Source organism: Sander vitreus, chromosome 14, assembly GCF_031162955.1.
Source record: "Sander vitreus isolate 19-12246 chromosome 14, sanVit1, whole genome shotgun sequence".
Lineage (NCBI taxonomy): Eukaryota > Metazoa > Chordata > Actinopteri > Perciformes > Percidae > Sander > Sander vitreus.
The window spans coordinates 6,582,662-6,606,940 of NC_135868.1; the positions used below are offsets into that span (position 1 = coordinate 6,582,662).

Genomic DNA, 24,279 nt, shown 5'->3' on the forward strand with positions numbered 1-24,279 from the left:
TTCAGATATTTTTTGGACAAAATAGTACAGCCTATTGATGCAGAACACAATGTGATACTATAATATTATACTTCAAAAATATGCTACTTTACAAAAAATTGAATGCGACTAATGTTAATCTTTTGATTTCATGCTTTTAAAGGGTATAGCTGTCTAAGTCGGAGACAGAGTGGTGTGTATGTCTGTGCAGTTGAATTGGTCAGCTCATTAACTACCTCAGATCTGACACTGTACTGTGTGCATATGTATGTATGTGTGTGTGTATGTATATATGTATATATATATATATATATATATATATATATATGCAACACTACTTCATGCATCATCCATACTAGTAATCTCTTTTTAGCATTAAATATATTGTCTATATTTGAATCTCACCTTATTTATCACTTATCTGGCTTTTTTACATGTTGCACCTACTGTTATGTTGTCTTAGTTTTTGGTATATTTGCACTCTTTGCATCTGCACTCTTCCAAGTTTGTTTTGCAACTGATGCAAAGCAATTTACTTGGGGATAAATAAAGTTGTATCTGGTATTTTTATATATCAGAAAGAAAGTACCAGTTGAGTTTATTAGAAATATCAATTAAATATCACTATTTTCAAATATTGTATGGTTTCAGGGCTGGATACAGAAACAACAGGTTTGGTATGAAAGATAAGAAGCAGAATCTATTTTTGGCTCCTTTTTATATTTCTAAGTAAGTAAGTAAGTCTGTTACCCACAATTCTCTGTCTCTCTCTGATCTGCGTCTTTGACCAAGGTGTGCATGTGTGCATCTGTACGATTGCCTGCACCTGTGTGTGTGTGTGTGTGTGTGTGTGTGTGTGTGTGTGTGTGTGTGACTGATCAGAAGTCCACTATGGCTTATAAGCCCACAATGTCAGACAAAGCAACCGCAGCAGGTTGCAAAGTAGTTATAAAAGGATTGATATAACAAAAGGGAAAAAGAACATATTGCTATTGATGAGGCCAGCCGTGCGCCATATTTTTCACCTCTCCTTCAAATCCACGCACACCTCCCTCCCCTCCTGCGATGGACGCACAAAACACACTATATTCTACAAGAAATAATTGCTTTTGTCTGGAAGGAGTTTGGATCGGGGCTCCTCTGCGCTTTCCCTTATGTGGAGAGGGGGGCTCTTGAGGGACAACCGGTCACTTTATATGGCTTCTCCTCGCCCTCCTCCTCTTGCTCCTTTTCTTTTTCCTTGCTCGTTGGACACGCGGATGTCATCTGTCAATGGGGAGTGGGCTTTTTTTATGGGGGGGGGGGGGCTCCTTTGTGATGTGGCGTGTGTCTATGCATACATGACATCAAAAGATGCAGCGGGTAACGGAAATGCTCTGAATCGTAGGACACAGGCTTAAGAAGAAAGACAAATACTGTAGTAGTTGTAGCAGAGAACGCAGCAGCACTATCACAGTATAGTACTAGAAATATAGGAAATAACAGCATTAGCAGCACTAACAGTATTATTAGTAAAACTATAGGAGCAGTAGTAAAAATAACTGTAGTCTCTTCATTAGCGTTGCTGTATTGTCTAAATAGTAGTGGTTTAATAGCAGTACTAGCAGATGTTTAGAAGCATCATTAGTGATGATAGAAGTATTTGATCTAAGTAGTAGCACAACTGTAGATACCATCAGCTGCAGTAGTATTAGCCATAGTAGGCCTACTGCAGTGGATCAGGACACTTCTGATGATGTTTTATCCAGCAGATAGTTTATATTTGACGTTTCCTTTCTCTCCCTGCGTGGACATTAGCATTGGCAAAGAGCCTAAGGCCTTTAAATATGAGGGCCATAATTGATCGATAACTTATTAACAGCTCAGTCCAACCTCGGAGTGTATACAGAGAGGGAGAGAGAAACGTGTGTGTTGGGGGGGGGGGGTCGATTTGCTTTTATTGATTGCGATATTTATCGTATAGATTTTTCTATTTAAAAAAATCTATGTTGGCGATAATCTAGTGTAAATGCACAGCGCCGATTGGGGCGGTGCGTCTGACAGCCGGGTGGAGTTAGACTGGAGAGAGGAGAGGAGAGAGTTGATGGCCGGGAGGCACCTTCCCTCGGACACACACACACATACACACACCATGGCAACTAAAACACTCTCACCGACCCCTTAATAGGAAAAACAGTCAATTTAGATTCAGCTCAACTGACATTTTACGCACATTTTACGCACGCACGCACGTAGCCTTACCGAGCTCAAAATAATTACTAATTTAACACCCGTGGCTCTGCAGGCTTTGATTATTCACCTCTGTGAGTTAACATTAGTTGAGTGCTGCAGGTGACCTTGCGTTGGCCAGACCGATGTAAATCTATATGAGAGAGAGAGAGAGATCTATATGAGAGAGAGAGAGAGAGAGAGAGAGAGAGAGAGAGAGAGAGAGCGAGAGAGAGATCCACCTGCTGAAATATACATCAAAGGTCGTCCCCCCTTTGAATTCATGACCGCACATTGTGAAGAGGCGATCGATTTTTCGGAGGCCGGCGATGATGTGATTATTGACTTCATTATAATGAAGTAATCAGATGATCAATTGGCCGGATCCCTGCTCGTCTTGTACGGGATAATAGTGGTCAATAAGAGAGCGTGTGTGTGTGTGTGTGTGTGTGTGTGTGTGTGTGTGTGTGTGTGTGTGTGTGTGTGTGTGTGTGTGTGTGTGTGTTTCTTATTCCACACATAAATCCTTTAATGAAATATATTTTACAAAATGTACGGTCATAAATTGGTGTCTATGATATTCATCTCAGTGCCCCCATATGTCACATCAGATTAAATAAATGTGTACAAAAAAAGGAAATGGACAGAGAAAGTGGGGTTGTGTGTATGTTTGTGTAGTATATGTGCGTATGTGTGAGGGGTAGAGGGAGAAAGGGGGTAGAGGGAGAGAGGGGAGGGAAGGGGGTAAAAAAAAGGGGGCTGGGTATCTCTTGTCTGTCTCCCGGACGGAGCGCTTTGCCGTGCCAGAGTGCGTTCAGGCTGCGCGGTGAAGGACCGAAACCACCGGGGTTCCCAAAATAAACTGAGGGGACGCAGATACGCGCGCACACACACACGTAGGATACACACAGAGAAAGGCTAAAGAGAGAGAGAGCGAGAGAGAGATACACACCGGCGGATGGCGAAGCAGAGCCGAAGAAAAGACACTACAGCGTAAAAAGAAAAGGGGTATCGCTTCCCCCTCCTCTTTTTCTTGCTTCAGTGGAGGAGGAAAGCAGAAGACAGGTGTACTTATTGATATGGATTTATTCATTTATTTATCCATTGATTTTGCTTTAATTGGTGACCCGCGGTAGAGAAAGAGGGAGAAACCGCGAGGAGAGGGAGGAGCGAAAGTCAGACAGGAGGATCCTGCGTAACCTTACTTTATTATTTGACTATTCCTATATTTGACCAAATAGTGGTTTTGCGTGTTATTATTGTGTCGCTTTATGTGCGTGTGTTCTTCAGCAGACCAGCCAGCTACTAACCAAATCTTTACGAAAACCAAAAAGAAGCAACTCTAGTGTTACACGGCCAGTTCTCTGTACCGAGGATTCACCGGTTGGATAGTGTTTTGTTTGACACTTTTCATGACAGTGCGGGAGGAGAAATCTGTCTTTTCACAGCCTAAACCAAAGCAAACCCTTCCGAGGAGGTGAGACGGAGACAGAGAGCCACTGCGATCTTTACGCACAGCTGTCTGGACACAATAAATGGAGTCCAATTGTGTCTGTGTTACATCCGATGGAGAGCAGCTGAGAGAGGAGCACCAACTGCACTAGATTCACATGGGTGCCATGATAACAGATAGCATCCGCTGTCCAGTCACCTGCAGCCCGTGTTAGCCTTTATGGATAGCAGCTTTACATTTTCTCCCAAAAGCTTAACAGTCGTCGCTGCGCGCCCTGCACATCGCTGTACGTGTGTGTGTGTGTGTGTGTGTGTGTGTGTGTGTGTGTGTGTGTGTGTGTGGTTGTGTGTGTGCCGAGTTGACTCCAAGAAGACGCAAGTAAGAGGACCGTAATATCCGTCTGTATCCCAGAGCCACACAAATCTAAAAACAGAGACATGTGAATCCGCTGAGACACGGACTACTCGATCCACGGAAGAAAAAGTCTCTTTGTTTTATTTTTTTTTTTCAAACCATCCAAGCGTCTTTGCAACCGGCTCTCCACAAACCCGGAACAACAAACGAAGAAAGGCCAAAGAACGACGGAAGCACGACGGATCAGAAAAGAAGAAAACTGAGACTAAAATAAAAAATAAAAAAAAAAACAACGACCCCCAGGTCGACAGAGGACCATGTTTGTCCCCCTGCCGGTCCCCTTCGTCTTTCAGAGAACAGCGTCCGACTTCAGCGCCTGGAGACTCAAGTCCTCGCTGGCTCCGCGGTCCAGCCCCGGTAAGACTCTTTCTACTGGTCCTTCATATCTCCACTGGGCACCTACACAAAGAATAAAGCCCGGTTATTAACATTAGCTTAATCCCCTTTTATTTCTGACCCGGTAGAATTAGCTACAATTAACATTATATTTTCTTATCTCAGTTTCATCTCAAATTGAACTAACGGTCCATTCAACTTGTATGCACAAAACATTAGATACATACATGGTTACATGTGCATCATTTTAATCCTCTCTATGTTTTACTTAATATGACACAACATACAACTCAAGCATTTTCCATACATGAAAGTTATTTTAGAGCTGCAAGATATGCACCCAAACCTTAATGTCTTATAGAGTTTTCAAGTGTAATTTCTTGATGTTGAGATTGTTTCTTTTACATATGTAAAATTCAAATCAACTTGTCTCCTGAATTACAAATTATTTTTCTTGTAATTTGATGTATCTGCTTTGCTTGAAATTACACAAACAAGTCATTCTAAGTGAAATTATCTGAAGAATTAGATGACTAAATATCTCGCCCGATTTTTGTTCTTCTTCTTCCCATTACCGTCTTTCCCCTGTATCTCCGCTAATAGAAATAAACTGAATGTATCAGTGGCAAGGCAGAGAGTTTAATTAAAATACTTACTTGCACATGAATCCAAACTGTAAAACACACCCAAAATTGGATGCATGAATATTTTGGCTCATTAGCATCCATCACAGTCTCACAGAGGCGCCACTCTCTTTCCTCATCTTGTCCTCTTTCATTCATGGCAATCCATCCATCTCAACCTCCATCCCATCTGCCGCCTCTCTCCTCGCGCCGCTCCTCTCCTCTCCTGCAGTCTTTCTCGGTCAGCTTAGGCTGGAATATTCATGGTCATCTATCGATCAGAAGGTATTGATCTCTGACTGGGGCCACATTGGGAAAACGAGTACAGTCAAAGTTGGCTCAGGGAGAAAGTTTGGTTTCATTGGACGATGATGTGATAAGAAAAAAATGGAACAGAGTGACATTTTCCAAATTGAAATTCAAATATAAAGTTTACATATTTGTCGCTATAAAACACAAGCATCCTTTTGTACCTTACTTTTATTATGTAGTAAAACTAATATATAATTGGCCTATCACTACAGGGACTTGCAGCTAGTTTGTCAATCAATACTTACCTACTTTAACGACCGTATCATAGCTTTATGCTGTGCTTTAATACCTTATGATCACTCTAATATTGCTTTAGTGACTTGCAGTGTGATCAATAAGAGCAGTGCTCTTTGTTATTTTTTTCCCCATCTCACTATGATGTTCCTGTAATATTCCTAAAGGGCTGCATCACTTATATTTGCTCAGCATATTATTCTTTAATTCACAGTAGTTCCTGCAGTGACGGGTTTATAAAAAATTAAAAGTGAACTGTAGCCAAAAAAAAAAAAAAATGGAAATGAGTTAAACGGAAATGTATTCTTCTGTCAATATATTAGATTGTTGTTTATCTTTAAAGGGTTAGAGGTCACCCAGCTTTCAACTCACCTGCTTTATATTTTTCTTATCACCTGTGGGACTTTTAAAACTTGGTGAGTGTGACTTGTTGGTTACTGTTCCAACATAAACCACATGCGTGTACTGAAGTGTGTCTACATGTTGGAGTGGGGGTGCTCAGAGGGCGACAATGCCAGTGGCTCCCCCTGTCCCCATCCCACCGCCCTTAATCCACCCAGGCGGAAATTTCAAATGACAGATGGGGGGGTAGGTGTGTATGTTGAGCTGTGCCGAGCCGTGCAGGGGTAGTTCAGGCTATCACCTTAAGTAGATGTCAGAAGGAGAAAAAACGGTGTAGGTTTTTAATGAGAGCTGCTTCTGGCCTCCTTGACAGGTGACACATAACCACTGGCTTCTGTGTTTTGGGGAGGTGGGGTCAATTTCTCTGCTGGCCCTTTAAGAAATTAAAGTGAAAGACATGATGAGAGAACAAGCAGAAGAGGTGGAGGCTGGGTCCGAGGGGGTAAATGAACGAATGATTGAATGAGGAGCAGAATGAGCAAGTGCATAAATGAATAATAAATGAGTGAGAAGGTGAAAGTATCAGTTAGCGAATTAACAGGTGAAAGAATCAGTGCATCGAATTGATCAAAGCAATGAAAGAAACTGAGTGAGCGAGAGAGTGAAGGAATAATACAATGATTGGACAGATGAAACGCTTAACTACATTCATGGTTGGGTGAAAGAATCAATCACTTCATGAACAGTATAACAAATGAATAATGATGGAGGAATAAATGAAGTAAATGATTTAACGTATGAGTAGAACACGTGTAATGTGTGAGTGAGCTAGCAAGCCTTCCCTCGTGTTTATCCTTGTGAGAACATAAGAGTCAAAGTGTCTGTACGGGAGGCTTTTTTATTTAAACATGTTGATAAGCAGCCAATACACATGAGAGAAATACACTTTGTAGGAGAGCAAAGGCCAACACTCATCCCTCATTTCCACGTCTGTTTTTTCCCTCTCTTTTCTCCGTCTTTCATCCTTAATCTCTGGAGAGAAGGAAACTCAGAATCCCCTGTTTCTCATTCTCTCTCCCATTTCTGTGAGGTATTCACTTGACACGAAAGCCTTTTCAATAAAATGCAAACTCTCGTCTCTCTCTCTTTCTCCTTCTCTTTCTCTTTCTCTCTCTCTCCCTTTCTCTCTCGTTCCCAATGGACAGGGAGGTTGTTGAATTGGATTTGCCTGGTGTGGTTTGGCCGGGCCCCATAAGCCACTTTAGCTAAGTCTGTTACCCACAATTCTCTCTCTCTCTCTGATCTGCGCCTTTGACCAAGGTGTGCATGTGTGCTGTACGATTGCCTGCACCTGTGTGTGTGTGTGTGTGTGTGTGTGTGTGTGTGTGTGTGTGTGTGTGTGTTGTGTTGTGTTGTGTGCAAAGACGGGGGTGTCAAAAGTCTAAGATGAGGTGAGTGAGGTTCAGTGGAGAAGGAGAGAGAGAGAGGTCCTAAACAGCAGACGCTAGCAGACAGGTTCTACAGTGGATCTAAAGTGAGGGCTTATGGGTTTTTTGTCAGCTCGACTCTTTAACACTACAGTGTTGAGACTGCTGGCCTCAGCTCAGCTGGGCCTAGGACACATCACCACAGCAAAACGCTTTTAAAACAGTCACTGGATTGAATTTGTTATCGGAGAATGAAGATGTTTTCTTTGCAAGTTTTTATTATTTCATTTACTTGACAAGTAATATATTTTTGTAAATAAATTGTTCACTTGAAGACACTGAACTGTCTCAGACTGTCACCTGCCTTTAAAGGTGCAGGAGGTAAGCCTTATAAAACTAACTTTCTGTCATAGTTGCTGAAACTGACCCTATGTTCCAGTAGAACTACATGAAGCAGGTCATTTAAAATGAATCTGGCTCCTCTGGCTCCACCTACAGCCTGTAGTGTGATTTGCAAAAATCCACCACTCCCTGTTCTGATGCACCAATCAGGGCCGGGGGGGGGGTCTAACTGCGTGTCGATCACTGCTCATGCACACACATTCATTCACCCTTGTGGGGGGAGGAGCTTAGGAGACCGTTTTGGGCTTTAGCAGAAAGGGGGGAGGGACTGACTGAGAAGTTGTCGATGTTCAAATTTTTTGGCTCAGTCCTGGCTCTTCGCAGTCCTACCTACAGCACCTTTAAGTCGATGGGTTGGGTCACTTTATAAACTGCTAACACTAAAATCCATTAGTCTGAGTTTAAGTGTTTTATTGTCCTTATGACAGTGTAAATTCTGTTTTAAAAGCTCCCTCTATTAATGGTAATAGTATTACTGTGTATGGAAATGGAAAAGTTTAACCATAGTAAATATCTGCATATACTGGAATATAAAAAGAAATCGTGAAATTGTATAAATATGGACACATCCACCGGTATTGAACCACCTGACAATACTGCTATATGACTGCAAAGATAATTACAGTCAGTGGATCATGGATCGTGGACAGCAAGAGCCAACCGGGCGGCGATGTGAATGAACCCAGACACCTCATCTATGTCTACTGTGGTCATAAACCAGCAGGAAGGAGCAAAGAAAGGAGAGGACATACCACATCCTTTGTCCTAAAGCGTAGCTGCTCGCTAGCTTGAATTCTTACTTGTTTGCTGGTAATTAATACGTGTGCTGTGCGTCCACACAGATTAACTCCTTAGTTCATTGCGAGCATCAGATCTTTGCCACAAAGACTCAAAAAGCTTGGCATTTGTGCTGCTCAGAGATCTGACCAGACCGTCTCCTCTGCTGTGTGGTTTTCAGAGGGCAGGCAGGGCGAAGAGGGACCTGTAGCTGCGGATGCTCTGTCCCTGCTCTGCACCACAACAAAGGAAATCTAAATGCTCTTTTATTTTATGTACACTGCTGTAAAATCCTCCAGGGCCACTAAGGCCCATATAAAACTGAGAGCTGTCAAATTCACAGAGAGAAGGCACGTGTCTGGATTGAGAGGGATGGTTTATTTATGTTGGCTACTCTGGGAGAGGCCTCTTATCCGAGCTGTAGTTATTCAGCCCAGTGTTGATTAAATTCTCTGGTCCAACCCCTTCTGTTCTACGATCTGCTTTTCTAGTTAGTTTACGTCTTTACACAGTAGTAAACCATACAAGGGATGAAAAGTCATGATGATACACGATCAAACAAAAAGAGCTCTTTAAAAAAAAAAAATGTTACGTAGGTGGTATTAAAAATACAACAAAAAAATACAACAAAGAAAACAGAAAAATCTTATGATGGTTAAATCCAAATTACCACAGCAACAACATTCTGGAAGATACTGAAACAATAAGGCAATGTGGCAATAGTGTGTGCTATTCTGTTCTATCCTATTGTTTAATAACCGTGCAGACAAACTTTTATTGCAGAGTACAAAGCACAAACCTCCTGCCCACACACACACACACACACACACACACACACAAAGTGCTCCGTGCTGCTCGATAACTACCTCTTCTCCCACCCAGGATCTTCACCTCACGGTGCCTAGGAGGGGGTTATGTTGTCTGGGCCACACCAAACTGGGCTTGGGCAAAGGCCCCTGTGCCTGGATTAATTGGCTGTATGTGTGTGTGTCCATGTGTTTGTGTGCAAAAGTGTGTATGGAATTATTTGTGTTTGTGCAGAGAGGAAGGCAGAGAAGTGGTTCGGGTTGGAGCAGTATTTCTTATAGAGGTACACAGTATCAGTGTGTTTGTGTATATGAGCATATGTTGGAATGTATGTATGTGTGTACGTATGTGTGAAAGAGGTGTGTATGAGCAGGAATTTGGACTATGTCTGTGTACAGTTGTATACAGTATGTCTGTGTGTGTGAAGCAGGAAGACAGGTAGATGATTCAATAATTGCGCGTTGAGGTCAGTTATGGATCTGTCCGGCATGTGTGGTTTATCTGGAAACCGCAAGCTCATAGCTGCCCATTGTGCGAGCAGTGTAAACCTTCCACCGTTGATTAGCCAGCATTGACTACTCTCCCGCCACCCCATTTGTGTACGTGTGTGTTGGCTGTTGATATGTGTGCATGACAATTTGTGGTTCTAACGTGAGTGTGTGGGTGGACTGGGTGTGTGTTGACATGAACGATTGCCGTGAATGTGTAGGAATGCAAGAAAGTGTGTGCATGTGAGGACACCTGCTTCTCTATATGTGTGTGTGTGTGTGTGTGTGTGTGTGTGTGTGTGTGTATGGATCAGATTTTAAAAGGGGCAGCGTTGTTGGTGAGTCCCAGTGCTAACGTGATTGCGAATGACAAAGCGTCCAGGCGGGTTTGTTAGCTCCATAATGGGGAATCAATAGACACAACACAGATGTCAATACAACATGCTTTATTGCGTTAAGCCGCCTCACCCCCCACCCACTGCTCTGCACACACACACACACACACACACACACACACACACACACACACACACGCATACACACACACACGTACACACACACACACACACACTCTATCTGAGGATGTATCATGTCTGAAACACATGCATGGAGATATATAGTATATTATAGATAAGTATTTACACATTCACATGCATAAACATGCCCACTGACTGGTATTGCTGTCAGACCAGTTTGTACACAACACTACCTTCACACGCACATATGTACAGTATGTAAAGTCCATGCTTTTAGCAAACGTTACTGTGTTACTTCATGTGAATGATACTCACACATCAAATCATATCAAGCAGGTCATCTTTTTTTCTTGCATTTTACCTGAAGATTGAGCTTACAGTATGTTTGTTGATGTCCAAAATTGACAATAACGCATTACTTTCTGTGTGGCAGCGGATATTTCCTGCCAAAAACCTACCACACTCCTCACCTCAGTTACTATCGATATACAGGAGCAAAATAGTTATATATTTTATCCACCTCCAGTCCATGCACATACATGAACTGTACATTATCTTCACACATTCACAAACCTGTGAATGCCGCAGGGAACACACACACACACACACACACACACACACACACACACACACACACAGATACAGACCCCTTTTGTCTTTGTTACACATAAATGATAAAAGTCATTTCATACCATGGACACTACCTGCTGTGTGGATATCAAATAAAAATCCCCCCACAACCAAATATGGTCACCTGAACTCTGCTTCCCCTGTGCCTGCTGTCCGTATGTCGGTCCACCCAACCAGCTCAAACTGTCATTGTTACCGTGGAAACATTCATAGGCCATTAGACACATATATAGGAGGAAAGTAATCTAGGTAAACACTGTCCTCCTCCAAACACGCACACACACACACACACACACACACACACGCACACGCACACGCACACACACATGCACCATCCATTGGACAGTCATCTTCATCTTGTGCTCTTGATGTTCACAAAGACCATTAAGGGCTAAATTGGCTGTACTCAGGCTATATTTGACTTCCCCGTGTGTCTCGCTCTCTTTGGGTTTGTAATCGCCAATCATATGTAAGTGTGTGTGTGTTAGTGTGCGTTTGTGGCCATTTGTGAGTACATTTATGGTATTTATGTGCGTGTAAACAGGAGTACTAGTGTACTTTCTGAGTACTTATTTCTACTTTGTCTGTGTGTGTGTGTGTGTGTGTGTGTGTGTGTGTGTGTGTGTATATATATATACAGGCCAGTGTCCATTTTACATCCCTGGTAAATAATGAATCCTGGGCACAGCAGGGGACCTTTTTTGGTTTAACACCAATGCGCACCCCTAATCGAATGCACTCAGTGTGTGCTCCCCCTTTGTCCAACAAGGTGTCCGTCGATAGGCTTTCTCCTCAGTGCACATAAATGCCATAAAGAACCCCGTGCCTATTCATTCGTCTCATAGCTCACATTCCTTCTCTTCACGCTCTCCATCCCTCCTTTCACTTCCTCAATCACTATAATTTCCTACCTTGGCCTGGTGTGCTACTGGGTGTTCAGCTGTAAGAAGGGACAGTAGAAAGAAAACCATAATATATAAATAACCATAATAGTGCTGACACACCAGGCAGACGGCCAAGAACAAGTGCCGTGGAAGGCCGACTGTGGCGTCGCCTCATGTCCCAATCACGTCGCCTTTGTCTTGGCCAAAAAATTGCACTTGAACACACCGCAAAGACTACAGTCGATGACGAACTAGCGCGTACGATCTGCGCCTGCGTGAGAAGAAATAACTCTCCATGTCAGCAGGCAGCGGTAATCTATTGGTCATTCAAAAAGGGAAACATATATATAAACCGTTGCTATGATACATACAACAAAAGCATTTGCCCGAATCAGCAGCGGCAGCACAGAGCCTACCCTCTGCCTTACTCCCCGCCGGGACGACAGCGGACATTGGAAGATGGCTAACCAGATTGTTCATCTCCCGGCTGTCATCCGTTCTCTCGGCAAAGAAGTCTCCCTGTGGTGGGGAATGGAGGGACTGAGCGGCGGGACTGAGCTGCGGCTACATGCTAGTTAGCTAGCATGCTAAATCCACCCAAGATCTGACTTATGGGGAAATATATCCCTTAGACCTACGTTGAAGAACAATTTCTCCTGTGCTACATTTGTTAACATATAGGCCAGATCCGAATAATCTTTTAGGTAACATAATAAATACAAATCTATATTTCAAATGTTTAAAGAACGTAGAAAGGCTATGGTATGTGTGTTTTCGTGGGTGTGTAGAAGGTCGTACCGTAGTTCTGCACACGTGCTTGATCTCCAGCAGGTGTGTGTGCCTCTCTGTTAGCTAATGTCCTTCACTGCCTGCTGCTGGTGTGTGTGTAATACAGAAGTGCTGGTCCTTTGTGCCAACCTGAAGGCAGTGATCGTGTTCCCCTGCTTGCATGAATAGAAAGAACAGGGCTTAGGAAAGGCTCCTGTCCTCCTTCACAGGTCCCTGACATAATGTAGCCAGTGTGTGATCTCACGCAAAACCTTTCTGTGGAAGTGTGAGTAAGCTCGTCTTGATGCACGCTTCTGCCGTCTCAAAGCTGTCTGACTTTTTTTATAGAGATTAAAAGGACAGGGCCGTGGATAAGCAGAACGGTGTGTTTGTGAGTGTGTGTGTGTGTTCCTGTGTCTGTGTGCCTGTGCTTAAGTACACTTTCCTCTCGGAGTGTTTGCATGTTTATGGGCGCCACTGTAATGTAATCTCGCCGTTTGCAGCGCCGCAGGGACGTTTTATGTTCGCCAACATAGTTTGTATCGAATAAACCACACACAGAGAGCCAACACGTGTCCTTTGTGCGGCCCTTTTGCATGTCTGCAACTATGTGTATATGTGTGTGTGTGTGTGTGTGTGTGTGTGTTCCTAAGCAATATGAATCCCCACAGCCAACAATGCATTTCTTTCCTCCGCTGATACATTTAGCTAATAAAGTCGGATGACAAAAGTGGGGTTAGTTAGATTGGTTTCCACCTCTTTTGTCTCCTCTCTCCACCCGTCTAAACCCTTGGCTGGTGGTCAGCGCTGTTTTGGGGGGAAGAGAGGAGATTTAGACCCCCAATTTAATTTAGTGGACAGGGGTTATGGTAATGAACGTGGAGGAGAGAAAGGGGGTGTGTGAGGAGAGGGGAGTATGGATAGAGGGGAGGGGTTTGGGTCCCCATTTACCTCAGGAACACCACGTCCTTCCTCTCCTTTCTCCCCCCCCCCCCGACCCCTCCTTCTACTCAGCCTCTTATTGAGGGACCAGTGGTGACTATGGAGGGTTTTTTAGTGAAAAACGTAATATCATGCAGGATGGGGGGGGCGTATGTATGCACAGAGACAGAAGTAAAGTGACAACAATAGAGGATGGAGAGAGAAAGAAGGGGGCGGGGGGGTCGGACAGGCGCTGGGTCTGGCCCTTTTTAATAAATCTGAGTGCTCTGGTTAGTGCTTCAATCTGCTGTACTCAACTAACCCCCTACCCACATTACACACACACACACACACACACACACACACTTTCAAATACATACATGCACTTATTCTCTGTGACTCATTTTCACCCACATATGCTGTCGCCAGACTACAAGCTCAAGGGCTTTTAGAAGGTGTTTTCGGCAGACTGTACAGCTGATGCTCCTCCTAATTTTACTGTCCACCAGATGTGGGCACAAAAGTATGAAACACTCAAGTGTTTGGTGTTTTAATATTCATTTGGATTTCTTTTCTTTTTCTTGTTTTGAACTTTTGCTTTGTTAACAGTCAACTGCCCCCACTGTCAACGCATGACAGAAAGGTAGAAAGTGGGACTGTAGATGTGCAATTTCAACAAGCATAACAACAGAAAAAGAGCAATGCTAGACAGTGAGTTATTCACCACAAGTACTTGGCTGATGGTGATTGGCTGTATCTGCTGCATCTAATGTACCTTTGAATCCAGTTTGAGTGCCTGGTGACTTAAAGCAAAAAAAAAATCACGCAAACACACTGAAAACGAGCTGCTGGGTACCTTGCATTATTGGGTCCATTTTGTTGTTTAAAAGTGTAGTTTTCTTATTTTTTCTTAGATAACTGGCCTGATACAGATGGCACGGTGTCACGTTGAGACATCTTCAGCAGCTACAGTGGAGTCTGATTGCAGAAAATGTTTTACCTGTCGAAAACATCAACAGTGAAAACATCAGGTTTTGGGCTTAGATGGAAAGAGCAAAGGCCTCTTTGTGCACCCACCATTTTGTACCAATGTGTAACAATCATACAGAGTGAAGCCACTGCAGAGTAGTCATCAATAAGACATGGTGGGTCTTTTTGCATGAGGGGGTTCAAATCCCTCTTGACTGGAAACGCTGTCGTTTTCACTGTTGCCGTTTATGTGACACATAAAACTTCAGGCTCTTTCTCTGGGTTCCGTAAAAAAAAAGAAAAAAGGCACTCTGGGAAATGTAGGAACAAATTACAAATCTGGTTGAGGGAAAGTAGGCACATTAGACCACTACATCATATAATAACTCCTGAAATGCTCTAAACATCTCAGCTCATTGATATTTAACAATGTATGAGTATGAGAGAGTATTACTTTAAATCATGTGCATCTAACGTAGCTCACATTTACAACTGCATGTGTATGTCAGATATTGGTTAAACCATTATTTATGGCATGCATTCTAATACCTACACTCATACATATTTAACTATACATCAAAACATAAACATATTGGCTGTTAGGACGGTTACCTAGCAACTAAAAGGTTAGTGGTTCAATGTGGGCTGCTGACATTATACTCATATTTAAACCTGCTAAACTGCTTATGAACTGGAGAACCTCACCATGATGAGACACTGTCTGCCATGAAAGTCGTTGTTGAGGAACAGAAAAAGCAGGAAAATCGTTAGAAAATAGTCAGAATTGACAGGAATGAGAGGTATATCTAAAACAAACAACACATTTCTGATTAAGTTTTGTTTTACTTAAAATAGCACATAGTTATAAGGCTTCTCACTCAGATATGTAATAAAATGCAGGTTTTTTTTAGCCGCTCTACATGATTTAAAGTACCTTAGTCGGCCTGTGAAGTTGCGATGTCTCCCCCCCTCAGATTTACAGAGGCCAGATGTACTCAAAGCAGTTTTGAACACATAATCATCTTCACACTCCGTGGCTCCAATCTCTCCCACATACAGTACACACACGTTTACTGCATCAGATAAAGAAGCGAAAAAAAACCTCTTTTTTTTCTTTAGCCTTTTTTCTCTCGCAGAAGAGTGCTCAGTGCAGAAATGAAATTAATCTGTTGTACTACACCCCTCCTTTCTCCTCTTTTTCTTCTTCCTCCTTGCTCTCCCTCCTCCTCCCGCGTCTCAATCTCGTTCTCTCTTTGCTTTGTGAGGAGGATTGGACTCGTCACTTTAACCTCTTCATATTGGATATGAATCTGTTAGCCTGCCTGCCCCTCTCTCTAACACTCTCTACCTCAATCTACATAGTTCACACACACACACACACACACACACACACACACACACACACACACACACACACACACACACACACACATATGCCCTGTCTCACTTATTTACGCACATTGCACACACACGCACACACTGTGGTGAACATAAGCATCCGCAGACACAATGCTCACACACACTTCATTCCACACAGGTATCTAAACAAATCTTTCGACAAATCCCAATCCACACACACACACACACACACACACACACACACGTTAACATCTCTGATAAACCGTCCTCTGGCGGGTTTCTCCCGGTCCTTCAATCAAAGCCATTGATATGAATCTGGGCTGTTTTCTCCATGCTGGCAGCAGCAGCAGCAGCAATATACCAGCTGTACTTTTTAGCAGCTACACATCTTTCATCAGGGCCTGTGCCTGGAAAATAGCTGTTTACAGCCTCCCCAACCCCCCTTTTATTCCTGCCACTTCTACATAGAGACAGGCGATATTGCCGGATTTTAGTTTTGGCCTTGGCTGAACCACCCTGCCTTATTAGTGGGGATATCGAATGAATGAGAGAGGCTTCATACTTCATATAAAAAAAGGGAGGCAGGGAGATGCGGGGAGGGGAGGGAGGCAGAAATGGGGGAAGAGGGAGAGAAATGCGGGAGTGAGCGAGGTTCTCCTTAATGGTTTCCCCTCAGGGTTTCCAGCAGCCGTGCGAGCTGGTGCAGCCACATACAGTCATAGCAGCAAATGGGACAGGTGAAGATCCTCTCCCTCCTCCTCCTCCTCCTCCGCTGTAAAGAGTGGTATGAATATGGTAAATCCGCTGTCCGCTTGGTGGCATGATTCTCTCCCAGAAAATGGCCCTGTGTCTGCGTCCCTCGGGGGTATAAGCTAAGGAGATTCTGCATTTAGGCCCAGCACTCACTCCCTTTCTGCTCTCTGGGGGTTTAAAAGGGCCCCGGCCTGCTCCAATCCTCCTATCTATCTCACAGCAGCAGCAGCAGCAGTGATAGCACACAACACAGCAGCTTAGCTCAAACATGGTGGCTGGAGCTACACAGCTATCGCTATCTGGATGCATGGCTTTTACACTCTCACACACACACACACACACAGAGCAGAGCCTCTATCCATGTCAGTGTCTTGCTGACTGAGTGAGGTACATTTAGCTAGTGTTCGCCTGAGGCAGTGAGGGATCACCGATGACCATCGTCATGTTCTGTTACACACGCACGCACACACACACACACACACACACACACACACACACACACACACACACACACGGTTGTTTTCAGCTACCAGGTCTGCAGCTCCAGTCTTGTCGTGGTCAGAGAACATGGTTGGATGGCAGTTCACTCAAATAGTCTGTCAGTCATCCATTACTGGAGAAGACAAAGCATTCAGTTTATTTGCACCTAGCTGGCCTAGAGCTGAGCCAGGAAATACTGACACACAGCAGGGTATTTCTGACTCAGTACTTCAGTGTCAATAATGTGACTCACTTATGGGTGCGATTATTAGCTCTGTAACGCCGTATTTAATCTAAATTGGATGGTACGATATGATCTGAAAGGATTCGTAACGTGAGTTTTGTGGCCAAACATCACGTGAGTTGAGCTTAATGCAGCCTTTAAGAGGCAACATTTGAGCTGCATTGATTACAATAACCACACTCCCCGAAGATATAAAGTCATTACATCAAGCTATCTCCATTAAATTGATATATTTCCTCATTCTACTCAGTATGTGATTACGTTTTTCATGCAATATGCAGCCAATGTGTAAATCGTAATCACCTAGGCTTGTAAAATCAAACATTTATTAGGGTCAGGCTGCAGCATGATAGAAATTTGGTATCTTGCCCAAGGACACATGACCCGTAGATGGAATCAATCCTGTGACCTCTGAGTGGAGGCATGGTTTTTCTAATCAGCTGACGGAAACTGAAACCTACAGGTTAAGGTTGATTTTGTTTTTGTTTTATTCCACACACCACATTTGTAGCGTGAATTAGTGTGGTCTTTTGGAAACTTGAAATAGATACAGATTTATCTTGGGGTTTCTGTGATTTTTTTTTTTGGTGATTTATTTAACCACCAACACAAAAGCTACATTTATTTAATAGGACAATGCGCTCCAAATACTGTACTGAGGAGCCTGTTAATGATTTTGTCTGTTTCAACATAACCAATGATCACAGAGTAAAGTGCTCCCTGTGCTCATCACAGCAGTGTGCACAAATGTTAGCATTTGAATTTAGACGTGTTAAATTATTGATGCAAATGTCCTCAGTGTGCTCATTCATGTGAGTTGAGGCCCAAGTGTGTGTTTGAGTGTGTTTTCAGATGAAATGGACTTAAGTGTGTGTGGGCGTCTGTTGGTCGGAGTGTGTGTGTGTGTCCGAATGTTTTTGTCCCTCAGCTGTGGCACATGTGAGCCTCGGTGTGTTTGCATAGCGCATCTGCCTGCCTGCCTGCGTGCGTGTGTGTGTGTGTGTGTGTGTGTTCATTTCCCAGCCCCCTACTCTCCCCTCCTTCCTCCGGGTGGGGGGGCAGCAGGGGTCCGAGCGCTCGGCGCACCGTGTCATCCCGAACCCCCTCCGCATCTCCTTTGTCTGCTCGTCAGTTAGGGAGCGGTCTGTGCAGAACCCTGGGATGCGGTGGGGGTTGACCTTTACCCTTAACCCCCTAACCCCACCCCTCCCCTCTCCATTTGCCCAAGTGATTCATATGCAAGCGGCCCGTCACCGGCCTATTCTTTTCTTTCATCTGTCCACGCCTGGCCAGGCTGTTGTGTCACGTCTCAAGTTCAAGTCCCGGGACAGGCCAGGCCAGGCCAGGCCACAACAGACCAGACCTGGCAGGCTGCCGGGAACGGGGGAGGGTGGGGAACCAGTGTTTGGCATGCTCATTTTTTATCGGAGGTCAGAGAGAGATGGTGGGCCGGTGTTTTGGGGATGGGCTGAGGTCATACTCTGGGGTCAGCTTCCCTCAACAACATGTCTGTTTTTGGCTGGTGATTTAATCTGCTATTAAGGCTGGAAATCTTATTACTCAGAACGTGAAATTTATTTGGTAATTAAACATGGTTATGAGACTTTCAGCTGCTTTAACAGTTTATTAGGTACACCTAGCTTAAACTAATGCAGTCTAATAGTCCTGCAATAAATTGTACCTTCATGAATGTTATAATGTTCTGCTTTTATGAAAATACAGTTTTAAAGAGGTTCAAGTATATGATCATTTTGGAGCATGTAGTTTGTAGTGCTGTTGAATTGTGTTGCGTTACACTAACAGGCGTTTCTACTATTTTGTCCATTCCATTTATATCAATGAGGGGAAGTTAAATAACAGAAACAGTATAATCCATACACAAAACATTTGACTCATTTTGTATGTGTAGTATTTACTCTAGGTAGGATGATGGGCAGTCAGTTGTCGTTATAGCATTTCACCTTTACAATCTTAAGTCCTTTTGTTTTTGTCAAGCTCTATTGTAGCCTTCACTGAGGGGCCTGCTTGGGGGTTGGTCTCAGGGTCAGGGTCAAGGTGGGTGGGGCCCGGGTCAGCTAGCCAGACGGACGCACAGACGGTGGACTTGACATTGAGTGGATGAGTGGATTAAAAGGATTGGGAGGCTCCTTGTGTTTAAGTGTATTGTCAGTGAGGAAGGCTGGAAAGTGATGGTTTTGGCCGGTAAGGGTTGTATTCGTTTGTGTTGGGTGGAGGATGTGTGATTTAGGAATGTGTATTCATGTGTGTTATAAGGGTTCTGTACATTAATTATGTCTCTTAACCACTGTCCTTCAATTTGTACATGTGGCAGTGAATGAATGCAATGAATGAATCATCTACTGACAATAAACTGAAAAACACCTCCATTGTCCCAGTGCAGCACTGTTAGCCTGCAGAGGACACCCACTCAGTGCAAAATAATAGAAAAAAATCTTACCATTGTACTCTGCACATTCCACACATATTATTCTTAGAAAAAATACAAATATGTTGTGTTTTGTGTTTTCTTTTTTTTTCTTCATGAAAAAGCTAAGTAACATTCCTAACATTCCCAAGGATACGTTAAGTGTGAAACCAATTTGTTTAGGCATCTGACATTTAACCCACTGCTTGTGTTTGGGCCATTCTTGCTGATGATGGGCCGGAGTTTGTTTAAAAAGCATCCCAACTGACAGTCGATTGAGCTGGCCTGAAGGTTATCCAGAAAATGGAGAATGACTTCTGCCCTCTAAGCCAAAGCTAGCCAGCTATTAATTGTATCTATGTAGTCACTGCACTGACTGTTTCATTGTTTACATGAGCCTATTGTGTATGCCGGGGCTACTATGTGACAGTAACTGTACTTTACACAGACAAAATAATGTTTTTTTTTTTTATTATATAGCATAGCATTAAACCTGTTCTTGTCTCTCTCTCTCTCTCTGTCTCTCTCTCTGTCTCTGTGTGTGTGTGTGTGTGTGTGTGTGTGTGTGTGTGTGTGTGTGTGTGTGTGTGTGTATGCGTGCGTGCGTGTTTTCACAATTTTGATAAATATATTACTTGAGGTATCATTTGTTTTTCCAAAATTGGATGCAGCTCTGTAGTGTTTAGGGATTATCTTTATATTTGACCTCGGTCCTACACCGCATAAGTCTGAATGCATCTGATCGCAGGTTACAGTAATTTCGGAGCCACATGTCTTATGCAGTTAGCTGGTGGTTTAAACTAATTCAAACCAGTTTGGCACAGAGAATTCAGTTTAGGTATTTGGAGCGAAAAATATTGCACTGCTATCCAAGGAAGTGCATGTAACTGAAAGCTTGTTATTTATAGTGAGTTGTAACGATCGTAGTCTGGATCAACGGAAGTAGATTTTCAGGATAATTGCCTGACATCCCGGATGTCCCTCACCTTCTGCTCTCTGTGTGTTGCCGTTCTGTTCGCTTCAGAAAACAACAAACTTCGAGCTAGCAAGCCACACGCTGAAAATGACAAGTTTTGAAGAAAATGTGGATTGTGCAGCATGGCCGGTCTATCTGTTTGTCTATGTGTTTTTTCTTCAGAAATTGGCTGTAAAGATTTACAAAGAATATATTTATGGCATTTACTATCCAACTGGGATGTTTTGGGACCTATGGGGGATTGCTGTGGACCAAGTACACACAGCAATACACTGGTAAGAGCAAATTACGTTGTAACCAAAATAGCTCACGTTACTGTATTGTGTGTAAACAGTTAACTTCATTTAATATTGTGTGTGACGTTTTCTCTTGTGTGGTGCAAATGTTCCACCAAAACAAGTTCCTTCCCGAGACCATTTTGCAGAGCCACCGTCGCTGCGTCCGGAGCTTAGGGCCGCCCAAGACGATTGTGATTGGTTTAAAAAAAAATGCAAACAACCCAGAGCGTTTCTTTTTCTCCTATCCCAGAGAATGTACAGTAGGTGTGGTGTAGCCAGACCTTACTCCACAGCGCTGTGGAGATAGGTCTGGCAATGCGAGACTATATGAATCATGAAAGCTGATATTACAATTTCAGAAAAACTCAACAGAAAATCTTTTTCTTCGTCCCTAAAACAGAGATTTGACCTGACAACAACGATATGCAGTCTGCGCTGAGAGAAACTTGCAACCTGTCATTGATGGCAACTGCCACTTTCTTCTTCTGTTTCTGAGTGGTGAAATTACTATGTTCCAACTTGTCAGTTTTCTCCCTTCAGTACTGTGGTTGTACCTTCTTATTGATAAAAGTACATACAGGGACTGCATAATTTTCTTGAATATGTGCAAAATGGAAAAGATATCACTGTTGAAACATGATTCCAGCAGATGAGGAAAACAGTAGGGTGTGTTTTTCTTTTTATAACATTATACTCAGCATTAGCCAGCTTCAAATATAGTGGTCACCAGTTGCTACTCTCAGGCTTAATAACCATCTGAAAAACTGGAAAAATCCAATAGAGCTCTGCTGCAGCCGTAGTCGAAGGTAAGAAAGCGTGAAACGGCTCGCTGGTGTTACAGCCAGAATTTGTAAAAAGATGGTTCAACCAAATAATGATGAAATACTGTCTGGGATTTTTAGTGAGCTAATGTTTTAATAAGACATAAGACAGATTTTTTTTTATTTTCAAATATTGGAATTCTTTCAAAATCCCACCACACATTTTCACACTCTTCCTCCCTCTCACACACATCTATTAGTTAAAATGTTGGTACTAGGATAAGCTTTGAAATGGCAAATGACCACCCACACATCATTGCATCCTCCACACCTGCCTCCCCACTTTTTTCTTTCCCCTATCCTTCCCTCAGGACACAAATGAGAGAAAGAAAAACAGAGAGAGAGAGAGAGAGAATGATGGTGGGTGGGTTTGGTGAAAGGACAGAGAGAGAGAGAGCGAGAGAGAGAGAGAGAGAGAGAGAGAGAGAGAGAGAGAGAGAATGATGGTGGGTGGGTTTGGTGAAAGGAGAGAGAGAGAGAGAGAGAGAGAGAGAGAGAGAGAGAGATGGCATTGGTCAGAGAAGAAAGAAAGTGAGAGAGAGAGAGGAAAGGATGGACAGACAGAGAGATACATCAGAGAAAGGGAGAGAGAGAGATGGCTCCGAGAATAAAAGGAGAGGAGGTGAAGATGAGTACTAAGAGAATGGGAGAGGGAGAGAAAAGGGGAGAGAGGGCGGGCAACAGACAGACAGACAGTGAGGCATTAAAATTCATGGCCTTTTTTATTTTCTGTGCTGAAAATCAATACTGTCTACTATGGATGAGGTGAGATGTGGACAACAGCGGTTGCCGGCCAAAGCAGAGGGGGAGTGGGGGCGGAAGGAGAGGAGAGGAGAAAGAGAGGGTGGGGGTGTCGTCAATATTAGCAGTGACACAGCCACTGCAGGCCAAGGTAGAGTTGGAGAGGGAGCCACCAGGGGGGATGGGTGGTGTGTAAAACATTTTGTGTGTGTGTGTGTGTGTGTGATGGAGCGGGGGGTAGGGTAAGGTTCATTAAGTCTGACCAGCAGAGCTTTTGGCCAACGTAGCAGCAGCAGGCCTTTTGTCCGAGGGTCCGGACACACACACACACACACACACACACACACACACACACACACACACACACACACACACACACACACAGATGGATGGATGGACTGATGGATATTACCCCTCTTTTCCATTGTAATTTACAACCCCCTCAGAAGCCTCATCATTCAGGCAATGGTGTGTTTGACTAATGTCTGGCAGATGTTCTAACGCTACACGCCAACTATTGTCGCAGGGCTGGGGTCAGTTCGCTTCTAATTCAGGAAATGGAGATTCTTCTGCGCTCAAAAACTATAAATCTTCCTCCATGAAAAGCCTCATCCCTTCTAGGCTCTGTGGTTATTACATTAGTTTCATTTTACACTTTAACTGCATGCAGAGGCCACCAAGCCTGCACTGTGCATGTCAACCTTGTGAACAATGTGGAGGACATGCATCCTGTCTTTTAGTCAAATTATAGAAATACATGCACTTGATTTAGCTTGAGGAAATTGATTGATTGATTTAATGTTTTGTGCTGTTGTATCCACGATTATGTTTGTGGAGCAACTGAGCACCAAAGAGGCTGTAAACACAGTTGTGGGTGTTAATACAATGCTTACTGAAGTGTGCATACTCTGTACTAAAATGTTATCAGGTCAGTATTCAAAACCACAAAGATCCTCTTTTTTCTTTTCTTTTTTTAATTATTAATATTTAGAATTGGTTCAACGTACTTTGACTACATGGTGTAAAAAGGAAAATTATAGTTTTCTTTTTCTTATTCTGTTGTCTAGAATAAGATCCCCATGCAGTTAACTACAGTCAATTCAGGGATGTACTCCCTACTTCCTGTGTCTGTGTCTTGGACTCAGAGAAAGGCCTTTGAAATTATGTCAAATTAAAATGATTTGGAAAGCTTCAGGAGGCTCACGCTGCAGCTACAATGTTTTTCCAGAGTCTCTACAATGGAGGTGGCGAATGCAACGTGACTATGCTCCATAGTCAGAATGGACACATTTATGAGTATAAGAGCCAGGTTGAAAAATATTAGAATTCCCCTTAAATGTGTGATAATGTGTTAGAGGTGGACAAGGTCAATGGCAACCAAATGAGCTAAAGGAAAACTGAACTGATGTCAAAGTAGTCCTGTGGTCATCTACAGGTCTTGGCGAGTGCTACTGTATATGTGGGGGGAAAAAAAAGTGATATGCGCGTTTTGTGGCTCTGGAGGGAGCCGCTCTAAGTCTGACAAATTCAGCATTGGTTAAAGCTGAAGACTACAAGTCTGAAAATGAAAACAATCGGGGGGGGGTGCAGTAAGAAAGGACTGCAATGCTAAATTTGTGCAGCACTTCTTTAAGATATCCATGATATTTTGGCGCTATTAAATACAATCGTGATTGACAGCTTTGAAAAAGTCCCAACTTAGGAGCCATCCTGTGACCATGTACTCAGTGTCAGAAAAGTTTCAGGGAAATT

The 24,279-nt window shown here is 43.2% G+C and overlaps 1 protein-coding gene across 1 annotated transcript in view; it reads left to right on the forward strand.

The window, feature by feature from the left end:
* The first annotated feature begins 4,311 nt into the window (after positions 1–4,311).
* Positions 4,312–24,279, forward strand: part of pou2f2a (POU class 2 homeobox 2a) — a 60,740-nt gene continuing 40,772 nt past the window's right edge. The window contains exon 1 of the mRNA XM_078267935.1: positions 4,312–4,411. Coding sequence (XP_078124061.1) covers positions 4,312–4,411 — 100 coding nt within the window. The remainder of the gene's footprint in view (positions 4,412–24,279) is intronic.